Raw genomic sequence first — 22776 nt, forward strand, 5'->3', positions numbered from 1 at the left:
TTTTTATATTTTTATTCTTAATAAGTTTATTTCTATTTAAATCTATTATTCTATTTTTTTTCAAAAAACTTTTATAAGATAATTCTTTTATCATAATTTTGAGATTTAAAATTAAAAAAAATTCTATTAAATATAAAAATACAATTGAAATTTAAAAAATTTAAGTATCAAGTAATTTTTAAGTCAACTATTTTAATCTTTTTATGTATCTTATATTTAATAACAATCAATTAAATAAGATTTAGTAAATCACAAACTATGTTGATAATTTTAACTTAAAAATTCTTTTCTAATTCAAAATTATTAAATATTCTTTATGTTATTTTCACATGAAATCTAATAATATTATTATTCTATAATAATAGGAATTTTTAAGATAGTAATAAAATAAATAATTCTTTTATTTTAAAAATAATTTGTATAATTATTTTTATTTATATTTTCATTTATTGTTAAAACTTAAATAGTTTATCTTTTTTAAAAAAATATTTACTATACTATTTTATATAAAAGATATAAAATATATATTTTTTTTTTTTCATTATATATACTTACATCTTCTCAAGTCCATATTTTCAAAAGAAATGAAATATAATGCTTCATTATTAAAAAAAAATAATAATTCATTCTTTGCCATAAACATATATATATTTACTCTAATAATCATTTAGATGATATAAATAGGTAGAAAAAGATAAAAGTAGATAAATTTGATAATATCTTATGGAGTAGCTTCTTAGAAGCTTCATAGACATGATTTTGTTTTTATACATGTCTATAGGTGATTGATAGGTTGAAAACTTGGCTCATAAGTTGGCCTCATGTCACACATGTTGGCTACTTTTAATACAAGTTGGACATACAAGTTGATAAAGAAGTAGTGACCTCTTTATCCACTATTATATCTTTCTATACCAAAAAGTTCTCACTAAATACTAAAGTCATAGAAGCAACAGAGTTAATAGTTGTAGAAGTTTATTTTTATCATTTGATTTTGCATCAATACTTGTCAATTTATATTAGATCTTTTTAAAGATAATTAAGTGATTTAATATATTTATATTTTATTTATGATAGAAAGTACACAAATTTTTTGTTAAATATGGTTGATTTATATAAAAATATTATATAATAGATTTTTACTTCTTTTATAGCCTTTATATTAAATTATAGTACTTTAATCACAAGACTCAAAAATCCGTAGATTTAAGATATACAAGTCTTTGTAAAGAAATATAAGTATTTAAGTATTCAAATATATATATATATATATATATGAATAATATTCTCAAGTTTCCAAGAATACAAAGATAAAGGATTAAGAGATTAAAATTTAATAAGAATAATTATATTGCATTAGGAGCAAAGATGGATAAATGACTAAAATAAATTACAATAATGTAATTATATTTTAAATTATATGTATAAGCTTGAGATATAATTTGAATTTTTCTTTTATTATTACTATAGATATAACATCTTTTAGAATTTTTGAAGACTTTTATAAAGTCTATCTTAATTTTTTTTTTAAATATAAAAGACTATAGAAGATTATAAGTTTTATTTAAGAACTTTTCAAAGATCAAAAATACTTCTTGACTACTTCTAAAAATAAGAATAATTGTAGAAAGTTCAAAATGCATCTAAAACCAAAATAAAGTAGTGCAAATATTTAGAAGTTTCTAAGGAGGACCTAAGGTTAAAATGTATTGTAAGTCCTTGACATATTATAAAAAGAGATTTAGATTGAAAAAAATTTATAATATAAAATATAAATATTTAATTTTTTGATTTTTTAATTATTTTTTTATAAATATCGTAATTTATTTTGATACTTTATAACTATCAAATAAAAGTTTATGAATTTAAATATATCTTTTAAGAATTTAATGGATTTTAATTTTTTTTAAATCAAAAGTAATACTTTTGATAGATTAATCAAATTTTCTAGTTCTATTCTTTTCTATATAAAAATAATTTTATATTTTGATTTAAAACATATAAAAAAATATAAAAATATAATATTTAGTATTTATACGTGAAAAAGAATAAATAAAGTAACTAATAAAAATATAAATTAATTTTAAGGTATAATTGTTTTCTAAAGTGTAGCAACTATTTTCTTTAAAAACTTATTAGAATCTATGATTAATTTTTAATAAAATTTATGATAGGTATAATTCTTAAATTATTTTAAAATACGTTTAAGATGTTTTAAGAGTTTTAAAATTTTGAAACTCTAAAATATTATATAAAATTAATTAAACATTTAAATTCAAATAATATCATAAAACTATCATATTGATTCTACTTACAAAATGTTTTTACAAAAATGTATTATAAAACTTAAAGAATATTTTATAAATTTTTACATATCTGTAGGAATAATAATTTAAGATTTTTGTAATAATTTTTTTTAGAGTTTATAGAAATATTATGTGTTATAATTATATGCTCCAAATAAACTTAAATAAATTACTCATGATTTTAGTTATAAGTTTTTATTACATATTTAATTTTTTCTTAATAATGTATATTTTAATTTATTTAAATTAAAAACTATATGTATGTATGTATGTTTAAAGACCTTAAGAAAGAAATGAAAACAAATAAAGGATTGATGTATTTATTAGTTATGGTTAAACAATAAATTTAAGTTATATTTAGAATAATATTTGCAAAATTTATATAAAAAATTACCTTAGTTTAAGTTATAGTTTTTTTTAATTTAGAAGTTAATTCATTTATTTTTTAAATTAAATAAATATGTAAAACATAAAGTAATAAAGAAAATACATTCTGAAAAAAGAATTTATTAAATTAAATAGATAATAAAATGTTCTATCTACTATGAATGTAAATATGTCTTCTAAAGTGAATTTTTATTTTAAAGTAACAAGACAAATTTATTTACTTTATCCAGCATAATAATTCTTTAAAATAATTAGATTACTAAAAGCTCATGCCTAAATTTCTTACTACTTTTCTACTTTCTATCTTTTTCTACTAAATTTCTAATAGAATAAATTTATTATAAAATTTTATAAAATCTTCCTATAAATAAAAATGTTAATTTTAAAATAATATTTGACCTATTTTATAATCCTAATTAAAATATATCATTTGAATTGTATACAAATAGGTCTATTTGAATGCACTTTAAGTACAAAAATCAAATAATATTTTTATTTTTATTTTTATTTAAAAAATTATAATATATAATTTTTTCTTTTAAAAGCATGATGGGATGTTGCCTATAAGTCTATTATTCATAAGAAAAATAAGTAAATGAATCATCTGCAATACTTTACACAATTATATATACATATCTATAATAGGGAAATGATGAAGCAATCTAAATTTTTACTAAATTGACCTATATGCTCTATTCCCAACTATTCCCAACCATTCTTAATTGTTCCTCAATTCCCCTGTTCCCAATTGTCACTCCAATTCCCAAAGTTCCCAGCCCCCTACCCTCGTCTTTAGCAATGGTTGACAACAAGAAACAGTTGGGAATAAGAATGGAGGCTCCAAGGGTGCAATGATGCTTAAGATAGAGTGGGTTGCTTTAGTAAAAATTTGGATCGTTTTGTCATTCCCCCTATAATATCATATTATTAAATTATATCCAAAAAATGAATATATTCTAACATCCAAACAATTTTTTGAAAGAAGGGGAAAATTCACTATAGTTTATCTTTACAAGACCCTTAAAGGTAAAGGAGAGATCAACAAAAGAGTGAGTTGGGTTCCGGAGAGGCATCCACACCTCCAGACGTCACCACCATATTCATTCGTCCATCAATCCATCAATCTATCCATCCAGATACATTCATCAATCAATAAAGGGGCCCCGCCTACGATTACAAAACCTGTTCAAGGCCTTCCCGTTGGAGATTCAACCGTCGTCGTCGTCGTCCTCATGGTTTCCGCTGGCGTGGGGGCTGAATAGCAACTGCCACCATCGCCACCCATTCAAATTTCGCCTTCGAATAGAAATCAGGCCGGAGGTGCGGAACTACCCACCCCACAGCACTGGTCATGACCTAGCGGGGGCCTCAGGAGGGCGAGCATCAGAGCCGCAACAGGTTCAGTACCCAGTTTAGAGCCCCACTTTCGCATCGACAGCGCTGGGATGGTTCCTCCTGGAGGTGCCCAAGAGAGATGCATCGCTCTGACGCTAGAGTTCAGGGGGGCCGACATTTCGGCGTGCGTTAAGTCCCAAACAGCGCGGACATGCCACAATCTTCCGCGTTCCGTGCGTGCCGTCACGAGGAGGGCAGTGCAGGCGTGAATGGTGGATGGGGGTGGGTGCTGCCAAAATGATTCGCCGAGAATTGGAGGAAGCGATTGATGAGCTCCTTGCCGAGCCCAGTTGCGTCGTTGGCATTCTCATGAGCTTTCTCTGACAGCGTTCATTGATGTCATGGACTTGTTAGAACTGCACATATTCCTTTGTTTCTTTCCCATAGTGCGAAAAAGTGAAGGATAAAGAGGTAGAAAGGAGGCTCTTTCCGAGAGCCACCAGAAAAGAGATATGTATCAGTGATTTGCATCTTTTAAAGCAATGGGAGAAAATGAAGTTTGCATGATGTTACCGTTCGTTTGGACCCGTTCGCACGATGCTTTGCGCCGGATCCCTTAGCTTTAACGACTGATTTGAATATCAACTCCATTGAGCATTAGGAAAAATGAAGGGATCCGTGAAACTCTATCAGGCGATTAGACCTTGCCGAGGTCAAGTTGAACCAGTTGGCGGGTCCCAGTACCATGTCGGCACGCCTCTCGCGTGAAATTTTGGAGTTACTGGACAAGTAAATGTAGTTTCGGGTGCTATTGGAGTTTGTTCGTTCACTAGCAGTTTCTTTTTTAAGTTCCACTGCATAATTTAGTGAAATTCAAGATCGAAATTCCACTCCAATCTCAGTATTAGTATTACTTTTTCTAATCTGCTCTAAGTACTTGTTAAAATTGCACCATCTACCTTTGCATTGCACTAAGTTTTACATATATTTCAATTAAAAACAATGAGATCCCAGTCATAGTAAATATTTAGCCATTTTGTTTTAGTTGAGATTAAAATGAAGAACTAAGATTTACAAGATATTATAATCAAACGCACAGGACCCATCGTTCTTTTAGGTTTCTTCAAACATGATTATTCTGCTCCAGCTATTGGATTGTCAAGTCGCCCGCAGTTTCGGAGGAGTCTTTGGGTGCCTCCCAATGACTGAGGATCCAAGTTTAGTGAAGACATCCGTACGTCAAGCAGCCATTCCATTTTCGATGCTTTTTTTATATTCACTAATGGACGCACTGCATGTTCGTTACAGCTCCTGCAGTGTTGTGTTCCGAAACCGTGGAACACGCCAGCCGCAAGGAGCCATTCGGGGTGGCCCGTAGTCTGACGATCCTCATCTGTTTAGCTCGGTCGAAATGCCGAACGCCAGGTAGGAGTTAGGGTGGAGAGGCTGTTTCAGTTTGCATCAACTGATCGTCCACCTTTACACATCTTGTGTGGAGATCTAGAATTTGGTGGTCATCAGTAGTGTAGGGCGTGATCGTCGATTGTAGGGTAAGTGGATCACCAAGGCGGTCTTGTTCTAATTTGTCGAGTCTGCAGTGTCAGCATAGCTTGGTCAACTTCAAGGGAATTTTGCCTGCAGAACGATTGAATGTTGATTGAGGTCGCATTGGCGCTGGATGCCAGGGACTGATCGAACCGGTGGGAGTACGCACTGCTAGCTAACTAGCGTGATTCTTTAGTGGTGCTTTGCGTCGTTATGGATGAGCTGCATGAAGGGAAATCTAATGCTAGAGAAAATGTTGGTGTGACTTCTGATAATTCTAGCGACGTCGAATCTAGTAGCTGTGCTGGGACAGAAGCTAGTCGATGAAGGAAATAACACGGTATAACGGAATTTCAAGTAGGTCATGCAGGTAACGAGTGAGGGTGAATTCAGAGCGTAAGAGCAAAAGAGAACTAGGTTTTGGGATAATTTCGAAGGACTGTGATCACATTTCAAGGAAGACCAGAGAACGTCGGCTGAAATGAATCCTTTACGGTTATTCTCGAAAGTGGCTTCAACGTCACCGAAGAAGCTCTCCTTCGATGTGTGCGATGGACTCGGACCAGCGCGGGCTGACTCATCTCACAGCTCATTCGTGGTAACTACTCGCGGAGATCCAAATCCCAGTGATATGATAGCGTCTGCGGATCTCCTGAGTCTTGAAGTCGAATGTTCGCGAGAGGGTTCCATCGTTTTACCTCCGGCGACCACTGACTTCGACGCCTCTCCGCCGCGCATTGACAGGGTCACCAGAGGTGCCAGGAAGCATGGGCAAATTCTAGCTCTTGAGCCTGGGTGTACGGAAGGTGCCAGTCCGGTAGCCGTGAAAACTGAATCTTCCAGGGTGCCTACACCTGGCCGCGGGAAAAAAACTGCCCTGACTCAGGGACGGGGGCTGCAGGCCTATGGAAGCACGAACGGAAAGAGTAGCCATCATCGTCGATCTTTGAGCAACACCCCTCGCTCGGACAACAATTCGACTACCAGCACAGAGTCTTCAATAGCTCCAGCAACTCGAACCCTGCGGCAGTCTGCCTCGTTCTCGGGAACTACGACGCCGCGAGGTGGCCGTCCGCCCACGAACGCAGAACTGAACACTCCTCTCTTAGGAAGTGCCGGTACCGCCCCACGAAGCGCTGGAAAGTGGGCGAAGTGTGGCGTCAATGCTGCAGCTGGCACTCGGTTGCCTAAGGCTCTCGGTCAGCACGAAGAGGAACCCGACCGGACTGAGCGCGTGGAGGATCCCACTTTTTGGATGGATCACAGTGTGCAGGTCAGTCGCTGTAGGCAAGTTAGAGGAATCTTTCACAAAATTTGTCGAGTCGATTGTCGGGATTGAATTTCGAGATTGATGCCATTTGGCACCAAGGGTATGATGTGCACAACGTTTTTTCAGGTTTTGATTCGTGCGCGTCCGATTAGTAGCGCCGAGATCGCTCAACAGGGGATTGCCAGATGCGTGAAGCAAGAGAACGCTCATACAATTTCGTGGCTGGGGCAACCGGAGACGAGATTTACGTTCGACCATGTGGCAGGTGAATTCGTCACCCAGGAAGAGTTATTCCGAGTGGCGGGATTACCGATGGTGGAAAATTGTATGGCCGGATACAACAGTTGCATGTTTGCATATGGCCAGGTTAGTCTTCTATTTTGACCTCGAGCATGTCTACATTACGATGGTCGAAGGAAAATTTGACACAAAAACGAGCGAATCAATCCTTCAAAAAAGAAAGAATTTGCATTCTTCTGCAACTTTCCTATGTTAATTTTGAAGGTTCCATCGCTTAACTCTAACATGTGCAAGCGCTATGTTGGACATTGAACAGACGGGTAGTGGCAAGACGCATACCATGCTTGGAGACATTGGGGACTTCGATCAGCAACCTAATGAGAATTGTGGGATGACACCACGAGTGTTTGCGTACCTGTTTGCTAAGATTCAGAAGGTATAGATGTCACACCCTGCAGCATCGTATGATCCGCAGCACGCAGAAGTGATCAAGAGTTTTGAGCCTTACAACTCTATACCTTATGCGTGGATGATGCAGGAAGAAGAAGCCCAAAAACACAGGAAGTTGAAGTACAAATGTAGGTGCTCCTTCTTGGAGATCTACAATGAGCAGATATCGGACTTGCTTGAGCCCTCCTTAACAAACTTACAGATGAGGGAGGATTTGAACAAAGGCGTTTATGTTGAGGGTTTATTGGAAGTGGAAGTGCAGAATGTGCAAGATGTGTTGCATCTGCTGCTGTTGGTACGTGCACACGACTTTAATTAGAAGTCCGGAAACATATTTCCTTTATAATTGGGAGAAGTTGTTCGCATTATCGTGAAGAACTTGGATACTGTGAGATCATCCTCAAATCTGAAGTCCATTGTGGGTCTGCTTTGTCTCTTGGGTTGTAGGGTGCGACCAACAGGAAAGTGGCTGCTACCAACATGAACAAGGAGAGCAGTAGGTCACACAGTGTTTTCACTTGTATCATCGAGAGTCAGGTACAGAAACAGCTGCTGGATACTACGGTCATTTCAGCGAGCTGAAGTACGCGAATTCGTGGTTGTAACTTGTGATTTTAAAGCTTCGTTCTGGGATTCTTGCAGTGGGAGTGCGATTCAATGATCAACTTCCGGTACGGACGGCTGAACCTCGTCGATCTTGCTGGTTCAGAACGGTACGCAAGCACACCTCTTTATCACTGAAAGTGGCACAATTCACACGAGGCATTCTAATATTGTCAACATACATATCTAATTGTCTGACTGAGTTCCTGCGCGATGATCTTTTTTCATTGGAACAGTCAGAAAGCCACTGGCGAGGATGGAGAGCGTCTGCGAGAAGCGGCCAGTATAAACAAGTCTTTGTCAACCCTTGGGTAAGCTACAGCTCAACCTGACAGTTTCCTGTGTTTTGTGTTTTAGAACTAAGCGATACCCAAATGCTCATGTGACTTATACGTAACGCATTGGATTTGTGTGAAAAGGCTTGTCATTATGGTCTTGGTGGACATTGCCAATGGGAAGCAACGGCACGTCCCGTATCGAGATTCGAAGCTCACCTTCCTCCTTCAGGTAAGCGATTCAATGTTTGATCAAATTGTAGCATCACTTTGCTGAGGCTTGAGTGTGATCTTCCCGTGTCGATCGCTGAGAATACGTGAATGGTTTCCAGGATTCGCTTGGAGGCAACTCTAAGACAACAATCATCGCTAATATCAGCCCTTCCAGCTGGTATTTCTCCAACTCAACCACACTGTCAGTTCAATTCTTAATATCATTTGGTTGAGGCAGTAACCTGTATCGCATCGGTTATTCACTCACTTTTTCTGTTCCGTGCGTAGTGCTGCGTCGGAGACTCTTAGTACCCTCAAGTTTGCTCAGCGCGCGAAATTCATTCAGAACAATGTAAGACGTCTGCATTACGTGAATTCTTTCTTGGTACTTTGTTGCTGAGCTCTCCGTGCTAATTTCTATTTCCATGAATGTCCAGGCTGTGATCAACGAACAATCCACCGGAAACGTGAAAGAGCTGCAAGAACAGATTCAACAGCTTAAGGTTTGCGTTGTTCCATTCCTTCTTCTAGCAAACATAACCATACTTACTAAATGCAATATTATGCTGTTGAGTTGCTTACGGTGGCTCTTGTTCTTCCTGAAATAGGATGAGCTCGCTCGTATTCGTAGACAGAGCATATCAAGGATACCGTCCATGCCTGTGGTAGAAGATGACAATGCCACGGATATGTCCAACGAGTCCGGATTTGATCCTATGCGGAGCTTCACTGAGGGCTCCTTTCTGCAGTTTGGTAGAGCTGTATTAGGACCAACCGCATTGAATCAAAAGGTGACTATCGGGAACTTTACTCCTACACTGTTAGGAATAGATTCTGAAACTTTGAATTGGACTAATTTTCGAGTAGATTCCTACTCTCGCTCTCACCGTTTATCGGGGTTCAGATAAAAGAACTGGAAGACCTGCTGGCAGCCGCACTACGAAGAGAAAAGATTCTTCAAAAGACATCAGCTGCTGAAATTCAGGACCTGACACGCTTGGTGGATAGAAACACTAATTCCGAATCTGCTGCCATTGTCCAGGTTTGCCAACGACCCCCTTCTAATTCTTCTCTTTTGATTTGGGATTTTTGATGTATTACTATTGATGACTATCGACCCACACATGAACTGCCATGCCAATCACAGCAGGAAACATCGATAGCTGAACTTTCGTCTGAGAGACGAGCAACAGAGCTTCTTCGATATGAGGTTGAATCCTGTCAACGAGACCTTGCTGATTATCGAGTGAAGCTTCAGATCAGCCTGGAGTCCAATGAGAGAATGACAAGGTTTGCTAGCTTCACCCCAATTCATTTCCTGAAATCGTTTTGATATTGTGGTCGCTGGTTTGTCTACACTTGGGCTAATTGCACCATTTTGCAGTGAGTTGGATGCATTGCGAAAAGAACTTGAGAACTCGCAGGAGGAATGCAGGATGCAGAAACATAAGCTTGGGATCCTTCAGGTACCTCCATATTTTTCCACATCAATTTTCATGTTTAATTTTCAACTAATAAACATGGATCACTCCGCTTGCAAATCCCACTTTAAAAAGACTAAATGTTTCATTAGTTTCTTCTACGTGCCGGCATGCACTGAAAGATGTGACCTGCAGGGCAAAGTACAACAGTTCGACTGTTTGGAGTTGAAGCAAGCGCAACACGAACAGTTCATGTTCGAGCTGAAGACGCAGCTTCAGAAGGTAATTCTTTTTTCATGGGATGGACTTTTTTAATGAGAAGCCAATACTCCGGAACCATCGACCCAAAGACTTGTGTGCTCATGTCTTCTGCTTGCAATGATCAGAGCGAAGAGAGGGCCGCGTATGAAATGAAGAGGCAACGTCAGCTGGAGCACCGGCTGCAAGAGGAGCTGCAGGAGTCCACCAACTTGCATGCAGAGCTTCAGGTTTCCAAACTCGAACATTCTCTCGTCAAAGAAGTATCAATTCTCCTGCATGCCCTTTTGTTTTTAGTATCAACCTTTTTTCAGATAATGCACAGTGACTCACAATACATGTTTTGCCCCAATCCAGTCAACACGAGCTTCACTGAAGGAAGCTGAAGCGCTGGTCGAAACATTGCGGGGACGTGGATCAGGACTGGAAATTGGAGACTCGGAAGCTTCATATGAAAGTGCCATGATCAAGCAGTTACGAAACGAGATAACCGAATTGAATAAAAGATTAGAGGATGAGCGCGACCGTGGAAGAGAATTAGAGAATCAGGTCGGTAATAAAGCTGCGAGGGATTTTGTACATGAACCCAATCACAAAAGTAACATTCACACGGAGTGCCCTGACATCACAGGGAGGAAGAGGGTTAGGCATCACGATGCAATATTGCAATTGCAAATGGAGCTAGAGTCCATAGACGGTGGATCACCTGGTAGATCAGATCCTATAAAAGGATACAGATGGGAGTCAGGTACTGTAGACGAGGAGGTTGAGGTGAAGCACACGATGACCATTATGCAGCTTCAGTTGGATATGGAAGCGCTGGAAAGTGTACTTGCCGAGGAGCGTCGAAACCTAGCGGAGGCGAGGTCTTCCTCTGAACTTTTGCGACAGGAATTTGAGGAGACAAAAGTCAAGCTTAATGCAGAGAAGAGTAAAGTGGAAGCTCTAACAAGGAACCAATATCTTAAGAAGGTTGAGGGCCAGCTTCATGAAGCGGAGAACGAAGAAATGCAATTGGTCAAGATGCAAGAGGCTCTTTTAGTAACGAAAGAGCACTTCAACTTGGAGATGCAGACTTTGGTTGCAGCGGTTGCTGAAGCCGAAAAACGGTACGTATCTGTGAAGAAGGAGCTTGAGTCAATCCACTATCAGTTCCAAGGCCTTGCAGATCGGACCAGAGATGTCGAATCTCGTGAGCTTGTTGTTCAGGCTGACAGCAAGAAGCTTGAGGAGTTGAAGAAGCACCTAGGAGCTGTTCATATACTCAGCGATGACTTGCCAAACCAGGTATGGACGTCGCCTGAAGCCAATGTCACCAGTCACAGTGAAGAATCTGCTGTCAACTTCCGATGTTCAAACACGATTAGACTTTCGATAATTCCTAATATGATGTCGAACTGTTGCAGATTGAGATGACACTGGAGGGATCTGTGAATGTAAAGGATCAGACGATACAAGAGCCGGAGGATTGGGTTCTCGAAAAATCAGACCTTCTCTTGGCAGTGCGAGATTTCGAAGCTCGTTGTATGGAGAAAGATTACGTTATTGGAAACTTGAAGAAAAAGATTGCCAGTCTCAACAACGGTGCATTAGAAAGCGTAGAAGTCGTAGGACTCAGAAGCCTCTCTAGGAATGAAACAATGGTGATGCTAGAGAAGAACCTCGAGAACATGGCACAAGCTATGGTCCAAATTACTACAGAAAATATACAGCTACAGAGAGACATCGAACTCCTTAGAAAGGATTCCGACAGTGCACGACGACTGGTGGAGCAGAAAGAAGAGGAACTCACTATGGCTCAGAGGAAACTGGCTGATACAGAAGACCTTATGGAGCAGGAGACTTTCAAAATCGAGGCAATTTCATTGTTAATAACTGAAGCTGGAAGCTCAGAAGCGAGCTGGGTTGCTGCGAGAGAGATCCTGACTTCAATGATTTCAGGGTTGCAATCATATGTGGGATACTCCTCTGGTGAAGCTGAGCTTGAACTTGCGAGAACACAAATTCTCCTGGCGGGGTCCGAAGGCAAGGTTAGGCTACTCTCTGAAATGGTCGTTAGAATGCAGAGTTCCCGAAGTGAAACATTTGAAACTGAACTGGAGTTTGATTTGGTCAAGAGTGCGGATCGTCCTCTGCGAAGGCTTTCCGAGAATCGAAGTCGGATCTCGTCGAGTGATAGCAAAATCAACAACACTAAACTTGTAGAAAAGTTGCGGCAGGGCCTTGCGAAGACCAAGGCTGAAAATGCGAAGCTGATCTCCGAGGTCCGCGAGAAGGAGAACGCAACCCTCAGTTTCTGGATGCAGCTGTCATCTGCGGAAGCGAAGTGCACGGAAATGGAAGTCATTGCCGCAAGCAAGGAAAAGAAACTATGTCATCAGCTGAATTCATTAACAGAAAAACTCCAAAATGTCGAAAATGAAGCTAAGAATTACAAATCACTTGCGCAAAAATCTGAAGCCGAGTTGGAGAGATTGACCATGTTACTGCTGGATACCGAAGAGCGGCAGAGGCAAGCCGAGCAAGCTTGGGTGAAGGAGAAGACCGAGCTCCAAAGTCAGAGACATGAGGCACAGCTGGAGGCTGCCACAAAAAAACTCAAACTTCCCGCGAGGTTCGCTAAGCTTGATAAATGGCAGCAGCGGCTGAGCGAAGCGGACCAGCTCATAAACATGCTGGTGGAAGCCAACGAGAAATTGAGGCAGGAATGTAGTCAGAGATCGATGGAAGCCGAGATGACGAACAACCTAATTCTGGAACTGCTGGAGACCGTGGCGCTGTCGAGGGAGCAGCTTCATGCCACCATGAGCCACACAGAGAGAGAGTTCCGTGCATTGATCGAGGAATCCCATCTGCTCAAAGCTCATTTCAAGAGCGACATTATGAGATTAAGGGAAACGCAGCTGATTGTAGTGGACGACATGATGAGGTCTATAGAAACACTGCCCTCAGTGAAGTGTCTAGAAAGCGAACGGCGGTCTTGGGAGCTGCAATGCAAGGCAGCTAATGCAGTGCTGGCTGAGAAAGAGTTGACAATCCGGAACCTCCAAACTGAAGTAGCCAAAGCTGTCAAGCAGATGTGGTGTGTGCAAACCGAGAAAGTGTCGGCGGTGGAGGCTTCTCAAGAGAAAGAAGAGACGATCGTAAAACATCTGAACGAAGTGAACCATCTTAAGGAAAGCGCAGACCGAGACATGTCTCTTCTGCAGAGCATCACAGAATTCGGAGGATATCATACACCTCTTAAACAGCCAATGGAACTTGGACTTGGCACGCCTCTCAATCAAAATGCGTTGCGGCAGAGTGTGACGAAGGAGGCTGAGCTCGGACATACTCCTCTGAGGAGATCCTTTTCTTGTAAGTTGATTGAGGAGAAGGAGATGACGTTGAACGTACTCAAAGAAGAGCAAGAGTATCTGAAGACGATGGTGTTCAGTCTCGACACGGAGAAATCCGAGTTGCAACAACAGTTGCTGGACTTGGAAGCTGATGCTACTGCTTTGAGGTCCACCATAGCCAACTTGGAGAGGGAGCTACATGATAGTAACCGCCGGCGGTGCGAGGATGTGGACGCGCTTGTTGAGCAGCTCCAGGAAAGCACTCGCCATATCTGTGACTTGGAGGTTCAGAGGACGGACCTTCGAGAGGAAATGCAACGTCAAGCGGTGTTATTTGCCGAGCTCTATGAGCAGCTCCAGAAGCAGGAGAGTTTGGCGGAAGCAGAGAGAGCCAATGAAGGCAGAGCCGATGAGAACAAGTATGTCTTGCAAATGCTAGAGCAGGAGAAGGCTGAGCTCAAAACTATGGTTGAGCGGCTAGACACGGAGATAATGGCTCATCAAGTGGAATCGAAGCAATTGAAAACACAAGTGGAAGCTCTGAAGTCAGATCTGGCATTGAAGACAGTCGAAACTGTTCGGATCAATGAGGAACTTGATCAACTGAGAGGTGTAGTAGAATTTTCTGAAAGAGAGACGAAAATCCTAAGAGACCTAGTGGAGGATTTTAAAAGCAGTAGATCTCGGTTAGAAGAGCAACTTCAATACTCAACAGATGCCAGCATCTTGAAAGTAGAACAGCTCGAAGCAGAGCGGGACAAGTTCCAAGATGATCTTCATCTCTTCATGGGGCAGTTGGAGGAGATCCAAAAGTTGGCTGATCAACGAGACATTGCTGCATCCGAAGCTCGCCAGGTATGCTTCTGAGTCTCTCTGCTTCGTTGGTTTGTTTGCAATTAGCTCTCTTTCATATACTCGTGTTCTTACCGTGAATGATTAAATGAGCAGGTGGCGGAGCTAAACAAGATACGAGCAGAAGAGAAACAGGTTGAGGTGGACATCCTTGGGAAGTCTGTAGAGGAGCTGGAAAATACAGTTTATGCTCTAGAGTCTCAGGTCGGGCTTTTGAAGAGGGAGTGCGAGAGGCAACGCTTAATGCGGGAAGAAATGGAAAGTGAGATTCAAGGTCTCAAAAACCAGATCTCTATAATGCATGCTGCACTACACGAAGCAAGTACTCGGAGCAGTGATGAGCGCCTTGAAACAAAGATACGGAGAGAAAATGCGGAAAGGTAATTTTTCTTCTGCATGCTTTTCAGCTTTTTTACCCTTTTTCCTTAATTGGGCCTTTCTCGAAATGCCGTTGCGAACCAGGAGGTGTAATATTAACAATGCTGAACAATGGTGTTTCACAGTATGCTGGAGGAACGCGAGGCTGAACTGCAACTGCTGCGGAAAAAGCTGGAGAAACTCGAAATGCAGTTAGAAGAAAGCAAACCAGTGGAATGGGTACAAGCGCTGCCTCCAGCGCAGATTCCAATCCAAAAGGGGCAAAAACTTCCCAAGGGAGCGGCTTCAGCCTTCGCATGCATCAAATTAAACCACCAGGTTCACTTGGAGCTTGACGAGGAGAGGAAGGCCTATGAGCGTCGCATCCAGGAGTTGGAAGATGTTCTTGGCAGTCACCAAAATGAGGTCACGACGTTGCATGGAAAGCTGGCCGATGCCGAGAGAATGACACGCGATGTCCTCCATGTTCTGCGTTGCATCAAACTGGACATGTCCAACGTTGCTGTAAGGCAACCAAGTCCCTTCTCTAACTGATCTATTGATTTTTGGCAATATGTATTCTACAACGATTTTGACATTGCTATATCTTTGCTGCAGACTCTCTTAGACGAACAACAGGTGGAAGAAGGCGTGAAGAGTGATAGACAGACGCTCCAAAAGGTCGCTTATAGTTTATTTTCTTCTTCTTCATTTTCTTATTGTTGTCTTTCACTCGTTCCTTCTTCTCTCCCTTCTTTGAATTCTTTCATTTTGTCTCTAACAGGTTTTCGTTGCATCAGCCGTTTTGTGTGTTACTGATGCATACGATCGGGTTCTTGCAGGACGAGGAAATTGAGCAAATCCTCACCCAACTGAACGATTTCATCGAAGAGCGGGAAAGGTATGGTCTAGTGCCTGAGCATGATAAGTCGTTTGCAATGTCGGATTTTTACTGTCTTGATCTGCTTCTGATTGCTCATCTGTGAGACATTTGCTTCAGTTGGTTGGAGATGATCAGTCGAAAGCAGCTTGAGTTACTTGCTGCCCAAGAATCTGTGGAAAACCTTAGAGAACGAGAAAAAGCTCTCGTTGCCGAAAATAAAAAGCTGGTCACTGACAATCGAAACCAGCTGAAGAAGATTGGGCACCTGGAGCAGGAGGTGAAGTCTCTCTCTGGACAACAGAACCTTCAGCAGCGGATCAAACACCACGCCAGAATCAAGGTAAATTGTTCTTCTCACACAAAACCTGAGCCACATTAGCCGCGTCCTTTCATTTTACTGGCGCCTCAGTGCATTCTCGTTGACTGGTTTCTCTCATTTTCCGAGCAGGAAGAAAACAACTCCCTGCGGATCCAAAACAACGAACTGAATGCCAGGCTCAGACGTGTCGAGCTCCTCAACACGCGTATCAGCGAGGAGTTGGCCAAGTACCGCGCTGCGCATGGCAAGCCATCTGCATTGAATATCGAAGAGGAGCAGCGTCTTCGCACCATGCTGCAGGAAACTGAGCAGCAGCGGGACCAAGAGGCTCAAAAGCTCGCCACCCTAAGTTCCAGAGTCATGAATGCTGCTGGAATGACAGACCGCGGCACTGAGACCGATCCAGCCACGGCTTTGGAAGCTATTGAGAAAATGAAGCATCACTTAAAATCCACACTTCAGGAGCTGGAGGACGTCAAGCTGAAGGTATACCGCCAACTCTATGAGCCTCACTACTTGATAACCTTACCCACCCAATTCAGGAACAGTGTCCTTGTTGACAGTGACCGAATCTTCCTTCCTTCTAATGGACAACTGTTAACCACTGTGTGTCTGGATTGGCAGACTAGAATCTCGGAAGAAAGGCAGAGGTTGAACGAATTACGGACTGCACACTCACCCTTGCGAGGCATGGATGCGCAAAGTGTGACACCCAGATGACCCTCAATGCCACTACCTCGTTGCGTTGGTGTTCGTAGGTTTGTGCAGATTCTTGTGTACAGTCACCGCACTAGGGAGCTTAGCATAATTGCCGATGTTATAGAATGTACATCAGTCTCGTATTTTTTTGCTGGATCATCGATATGACCCTTATTTTTTAACCAGCCTCGATGCGATGGTTTGCCCGGCGTCGGAGCCCTCTCGTCCCCCATTTGTGAGGGACTTTCCGCTTCTAGAGCTCGCACTTTTTCCTAAACCCTAAAAGCTTAAAGCTAGTGGAGTATCTTACATTATTTTTGCAGTCAAGTTATATTTCCTGATTTTGTTTGGATCGACGCTGATTGCGTGATCCCAAGTGAGAAAGATGATCTTGTGCTGCACCTGTTGAATTTGTTTAATTCATTTTATACTTGGACAATTTTTTCCAAGATTTATTGGCAATGTTGAGTATTCAACAACCTTCGTGATTGGAGGTCTTAAATGTGAGCTTTCATTTAAGCATTATTTCAAAAATTTACATGTTATGAAATATTTGTTGCAATGAGTAGGCATGTTATATTCAATTTTTATTATGTACTTTGATAATTCAACATGTTTAAAACAATGCTTATCCTCTGGGGTTTGTACACTAGTTTATGTCTATACATGCTAGTATATCATGTTTTTTTAATGATTTTTTATTAATGTAATTAAAATTATTTCAAAAAAGCGTTCTTGGAACAAAGATTCCTATTATATGTGAGTGAATGAAAATGATGTGTTTTGAAAATACTGCACCGAAAATAATTAGGTATACTAGATATAAGTTAAATAAAGTTAAAAATTGTTAAGAGTTTAAGAATTTATTAATAGCAATTGATTTCGTAATCTGCATAAAATTTCTTTTACATAAACATGTTTACTTTTGTGTGCACTCAATCTAACATGTTTTCAATTTTGGTTTAAATAGCAACTTGTTTGTAAAGTTAACAAATGCTTAAGAAACCAATTTATTCCAATGTTACTAAGTTTTGTTTTATAAATTTATTAAACAATTGTTTGACAATTATTTATAATTTTGTCAATAATTATTAAAATATAAAGCTGTATTTCTACAAAAATAAAAATAAAATTTAACTTAAATATACAAAAAAAATAAAAAATAAAAAAATCCAAGTCAATTTTAATTTAGTACTTTAATTATTTTTTTCAAAACTTGTAGTATTGCAACTGGCTATTTTAATAAATTATATAATAATAATAATAATAATAATAATAAATACGATGAGTATCAAATATACAAGAAGTTGAATTTAAGATACAACACTTAACATTAATTACTACTAAAAATAAGCGCTTCAATTATTTACTAAACCTAATTTTAGTCAGAACTATAGTTTTTATCACATAAACAATAATAAAAATATTTTATATTAAACAAACATGTTCTATTGATGAATATAGAGTGGCTACTAGTTAGAGCCATCTGTTGGCATGAATGTAAGCTGTATTATATCTATGGATTCTTATACATAATATAACATAATTATAACTATCTACAACTAAGTAGATCTAAAATATATTTTTTTTTATATTCCTTTTAACATATATTTTTAAATAGATTTTTTTAATAGATACCCTTATATTTTGCAATGTTTTGATGAATATCCTTGATTTTTAAAAATTGCACAAATATCCTTGAAAGTGTAGGCAAGGATTTTAGAGAGCTTAGACATATACACCTTCTCTTTTGCTGCCTTCTTCTTAATATCACTCTTTTTTTTCCTCATCCTTTCTTAGTTGCCCTCATCTCTCCTTCCTTTCACATTGCTACATGGAACACTGTGTTGCACTTTTCATAAATATCAAATTTGGTTTATTGTAAGATTTTTGCAACCATGTGCTAAGTGTAGAAATTTCTTGCAACTATGAAATATATGCTACTGCAATAGATTCAACATAATTTTTTATTGCTTGTTTTTATAAAAAAATGTTTGTAATACTTGCATGCATCTTTGAAAAATAGTAATGTAGAGCCATGTTGTGCATGTATGTATATTCAAAATCATATGAGCACATCATACTAGTACAAGCATTGAGCATCTTCACAACAAATATGTATTTGTATTATTTGTTACAAAGGTAACTAATCACATCAAAGCTTTGGTGTAATACTCCTAGGTATTTATCAAAAGAGATTGTAAACAACATTTGGTGTGAGTATGGCATTACAATGGTAAACAACTATGCTTAGTAAGTTCAAGAGGATGCTATGTCAAAGCTTCTACTTTACAAGAAGCTATATATTAAAAGCTTAAATGCTGTTGTAAAGCATTAGAAATTACAATGGTTAGAGTGTAGACTAGAAAAATATGGTGATTTTTTTTTAAAAAAAAAAATTATAGTTTATAGACTATTTATCCACATCTTTAATTTTTGCCATAAAGACATAAGTTTATTTTTTATGCTTTTTCTACCTACAAATTAATATTTATACCTTTTGAATGAATAATATATGTAAATAGTTGGCCATAATAGATATTAATTTTAGTAACTAAATAATTATTCTCACTATTAAGAAAATATACTAGATTAACTAGATAATTGCCTCCAAGTCTTAATAAAATTATTTTTTTATAATAAGATTCTTGTAACTCATATATTCTTTTAAAGTCTAATAAATACTCAAGAAATAAAAAAGATTTTTTTGTTTTAATATTTTTGTATCTAAATAATTTAAATTCCTACTTTTAATAATTCTACGAATTAAAATGTATTGGTGGGATTTACATCTAATATGTGGAAAACAAAGAAAATCTTTGATAATAATAAACAAAATTTATATATATATATATATATATATATATATATATTGTTACTTCAAAGATGTGGGTGATAGTCCAAGATGCTAGAAAACTAAAATTTCTAGCCAAATTTGATGTTCTTTAGACATAACCATATATTATCAAATTAAATCTTTAATAATAATTTAATCCAATTCAAAATATTATATGGAAAAAGCTTTCCTACACAAACTAATGTTAGTTTTTGTGATGAATATAAAGTATAAATATTGGTTATAATACCAATGTACTTGATTATTTTGATAGGAGTTCTAAGCAACTATAAAAATGTAAGTCCACCAATATATCTTAATTAATAGAATTTTTAAAAATAAGATTTTAAGTCATTTAGATAAAAAGATATTAGTACTAGATACTCTGTTTTATTTTTAGAATATTTATTAGAATTTAGAAGGATTTATGAGTTACAAGAGTCTTATTAGAGATCTTAATCTAAAGTTAATATGTAAATTTAAACTTAGGCATAGTGAAGATACTTTAGAAGCAGATTTTGGTATTTTTTTGTTGTTTGCTTTATTTTGCTTAGCCTTTGCAGATTGAGGGATTTGCCCTTGAAAGGTTACTACAACCATATAGGCCTGATTAAATTGAAAGCCTAGCTAAGTAGGAGCTTGCCTACATTATAGTACATCCAAAAGCACCTCCACTTTGTCTTAAGGGAGAAATTATGACTCCAATTTGATCCCAACATTACTAATTACTAAAAAAGAAAAGATAAGTTGAGAGGGTAGTCCCAAAGAAGCCACTTCCTGAATCATAGCTTTCAAAGGTTGTACCTTTGAACTTAGTATGTTTTGACAATTAGAGCTATTTTGCAAATAAATCCACATTTTCAAGCATAATTTGACTATTGTTCATCCTTGGGACAAATCTTTTGTATCACATTGGCAAGACTATTGTATAATTTATAAGTACCACTCTACAATGAGTGTCCTTGATTTTTTTGACCTTCTTATTTTTGGATTTCAACTTAATTTATCTCCCTATTTTTGTTGTCTATAATTTGAATTATCTAAATAACTTGCTCTAGGAGTTATTAATTTATAAGGTATAGTAATTTTATCTTGGTTTTTAGGATTTTGACTTTAATAATAGAATTTTTTTTTAGAAGTTTGAAAATATTAATAGATACATTTGTAAATTTTTAATTCTAAATATATCATTTAATTTTTCTAAAAATGCATAGATTTATAGATATCGAAGGTTTGATTATTTTAAAATTTTAATTAATTTTTCAAATAGGTAGACTTTGGTAACTTTTAATTTGATCTATTCTTCTATTTTAGAGGTCCTCAAGCTAATCGTAGGCTTAGAATGCTCTACAAGTTTTTTAAGTTTCAGATATAGAACCTTTGATTTGATTTCTTTTGTTGACTTTTAATTTACTTTGTCTTTTTAAAAAAATTACTAGATCTACCTCCTATTTGTGATGTTGTTGATTCTAATGGTATATTTAAAATCTTTAATAATTCTATATTTTAAAAAATATAAGATTTTAAAAATTTCTAAATACCATTTTATAAAATATGTATAAAAAAATTAAAATAAAAACACAACAATAACAACAACTATAGACTTTTATATACTATGACAATGAAATTGGTGGCTTATATAATTATATTTATATTTTGTGGTTCAAATATATCATATTTAGACTACTTTTTAAATATACTATATACACAAATGACTTTAAAACAGATTAATTATATTTAAAATATATGCAATCTCAACAAGTCTTAGTTACCAAATCTACCAATTTGATTTTAACACATCTAAGATTGTGTCCCACATAGCAACTATGTTTTTAAGATTTTTAAACATATGTGCACATGCTATAGTTGGCAACAAAGTATAATAAAACATTTTAAAAGCATTTTAATTTTTTATGGAGATTAAACATAAATAATAAAATATACAATAAATTTGACATCATAATTTTAAAAATAATAAATTAAAACTTTTCCATACTATTTTTAGTATTATTTTTTAATGAATATTTATTTATCTATATTATGAATTAAATATTTTAATTTTGGTAGTATTTAATGTAATTCAAGATTAAAATATTACTAATAAATAAATTTTATTTTAATTCAATTATTTGATTATATTCTTTTTTCATTTTTTTTTTTTTTTTGATAATAAACCACTTCAAATATAAGTTTGTATATATAAAAATATATATACATATTTTCTATAAAGAAACATAAATAAAATTTATTATTTTTCTTTGAAATAATCATTTATAAATCTATCTATAATGATTCTATTAGTTTTAGAATATATTTATAATATATAATTTGTAATAGTATATTATCTTAATAGTATAATAATACAATATTAATTATGAAATTTTTAATCTTATAAGGCATCTCTATTTTAAAATATTATATTCAAAATAATATTTTTTCTAATTATTTGGTCTAATTGTACAATAATATTTATACATGAAGCAAAGAATATTTCTTAAAATATAGTTAATTATATGGCTCATTATTTAATTTATTATTTATAAAATTTATTAATATTAAAACACTTAATTTGATAAATTAAAAATTTTATTATTTTTAATTTTAATAAATAATAGTATTGATAATAATATTCACAAATTTTGTAAAAGCAATAAAATATTTATACTATTGATGAATTTAGTTGTAAAATATTTTTAATTAAATTTTCCTTGACAATAACTTCAATTATATTTGAAATATGAGATCCATCTTTCATCACTAATACTAATCATCAATAATTTTATTCTCTAAAATATAAAATATTATAATTACTATAGTAGACGATGAAATAATTATTTTACATCATTTGAATAGTATAAATTAACTCATTGTAATTAATAGGACTAAAATAAAGGTTTTTTAACATAAAATAGTCTTATCTTTGATTTTCTCCAAAATATTATGACTTCCAATCAATACAATATATATATATATATATATATATATATTAAAATTTATGGATTCATTGACTCAATAACAAAAATTCAAACATTTCAAAAAAAAAGGTAGTGCAATTTTATTTTAAGACATGTATAAAAACATTAAGCATTGTATCCATAAAAATTTAATAAATATTATATCAAGAATATAATAAAATTTTAAATAACAAAAATATATAAGATCTTCAAAAAATATTTAATTTTGAGTTAT

The 22776-nt window shown here is 36.1% G+C and overlaps 2 protein-coding genes across 4 annotated transcripts; one reads left to right on the forward strand and one right to left on the reverse strand.

Moving 5' to 3' along the window:
- Positions 1-4183: 4183 nt before the first annotated feature.
- Positions 4184-4738, reverse strand: LOC141046307 (uncharacterized). The gene is made up of 2 exons (XM_073539407.2): positions 4602-4738; positions 4184-4408 (listed from the first exon to the last, which is right to left on the reverse strand). The coding sequence occupies exons 1-2, from the start codon at positions 4677-4679 to the stop codon at positions 4184-4186; spliced, it is 303 nt and encodes a 100-aa protein (XP_073395508.1). The 5' UTR covers positions 4680-4738.
- A 687-nt stretch (positions 4739-5425) lies between these two features.
- Positions 5426-17213, forward strand: LOC112292872 (kinesin-like protein KIN-12D). Of its 3 annotated transcripts, XM_024541793.3 has the most exons (27): positions 5426-6846; positions 6970-7209; positions 7400-7519; positions 7622-7828; positions 7981-8070; positions 8176-8246; positions 8373-8447; positions 8556-8643; positions 8744-8802; positions 8913-8976; positions 9062-9127; positions 9233-9415; positions 9529-9666; positions 9772-9914; positions 10009-10090; positions 10241-10327; positions 10432-10533; positions 10661-11590; positions 11710-12333; positions 12523-14496; positions 14590-14873; positions 14997-15375; positions 15469-15531; positions 15693-15751; positions 15851-16073; positions 16182-16538; positions 16677-17213. In XM_024541793.3, the coding sequence occupies exons 1-27, from the start codon at positions 6055-6057 to the stop codon at positions 16770-16772; spliced, it is 7596 nt and encodes a 2531-aa protein (XP_024397561.1). In that variant the 5' UTR covers positions 5426-6054; the 3' UTR covers positions 16773-17213. The 3 variants fall into 3 exon arrangements, with proteins under 3 accessions (XP_024397561.1, XP_024397559.1, XP_024397560.1); XM_024541791.3 differs by having other exon boundaries at positions 11710-14496; XM_024541792.3 differs by having other exon boundaries at positions 9775-9914; positions 11710-14496.
- The last annotated feature ends 5563 nt before the right edge of the window (positions 17214-22776 follow it).

The sequence above is a fragment of the Physcomitrium patens genome, chromosome 15 (assembly GCF_059467195.1).
Source record: "Physcomitrium patens ecotype Gransden chromosome 15, ASM5946719v1, whole genome shotgun sequence".
Taxonomy (NCBI): Eukaryota; Viridiplantae; Streptophyta; class Bryopsida; order Funariales; family Funariaceae; genus Physcomitrium; species Physcomitrium patens.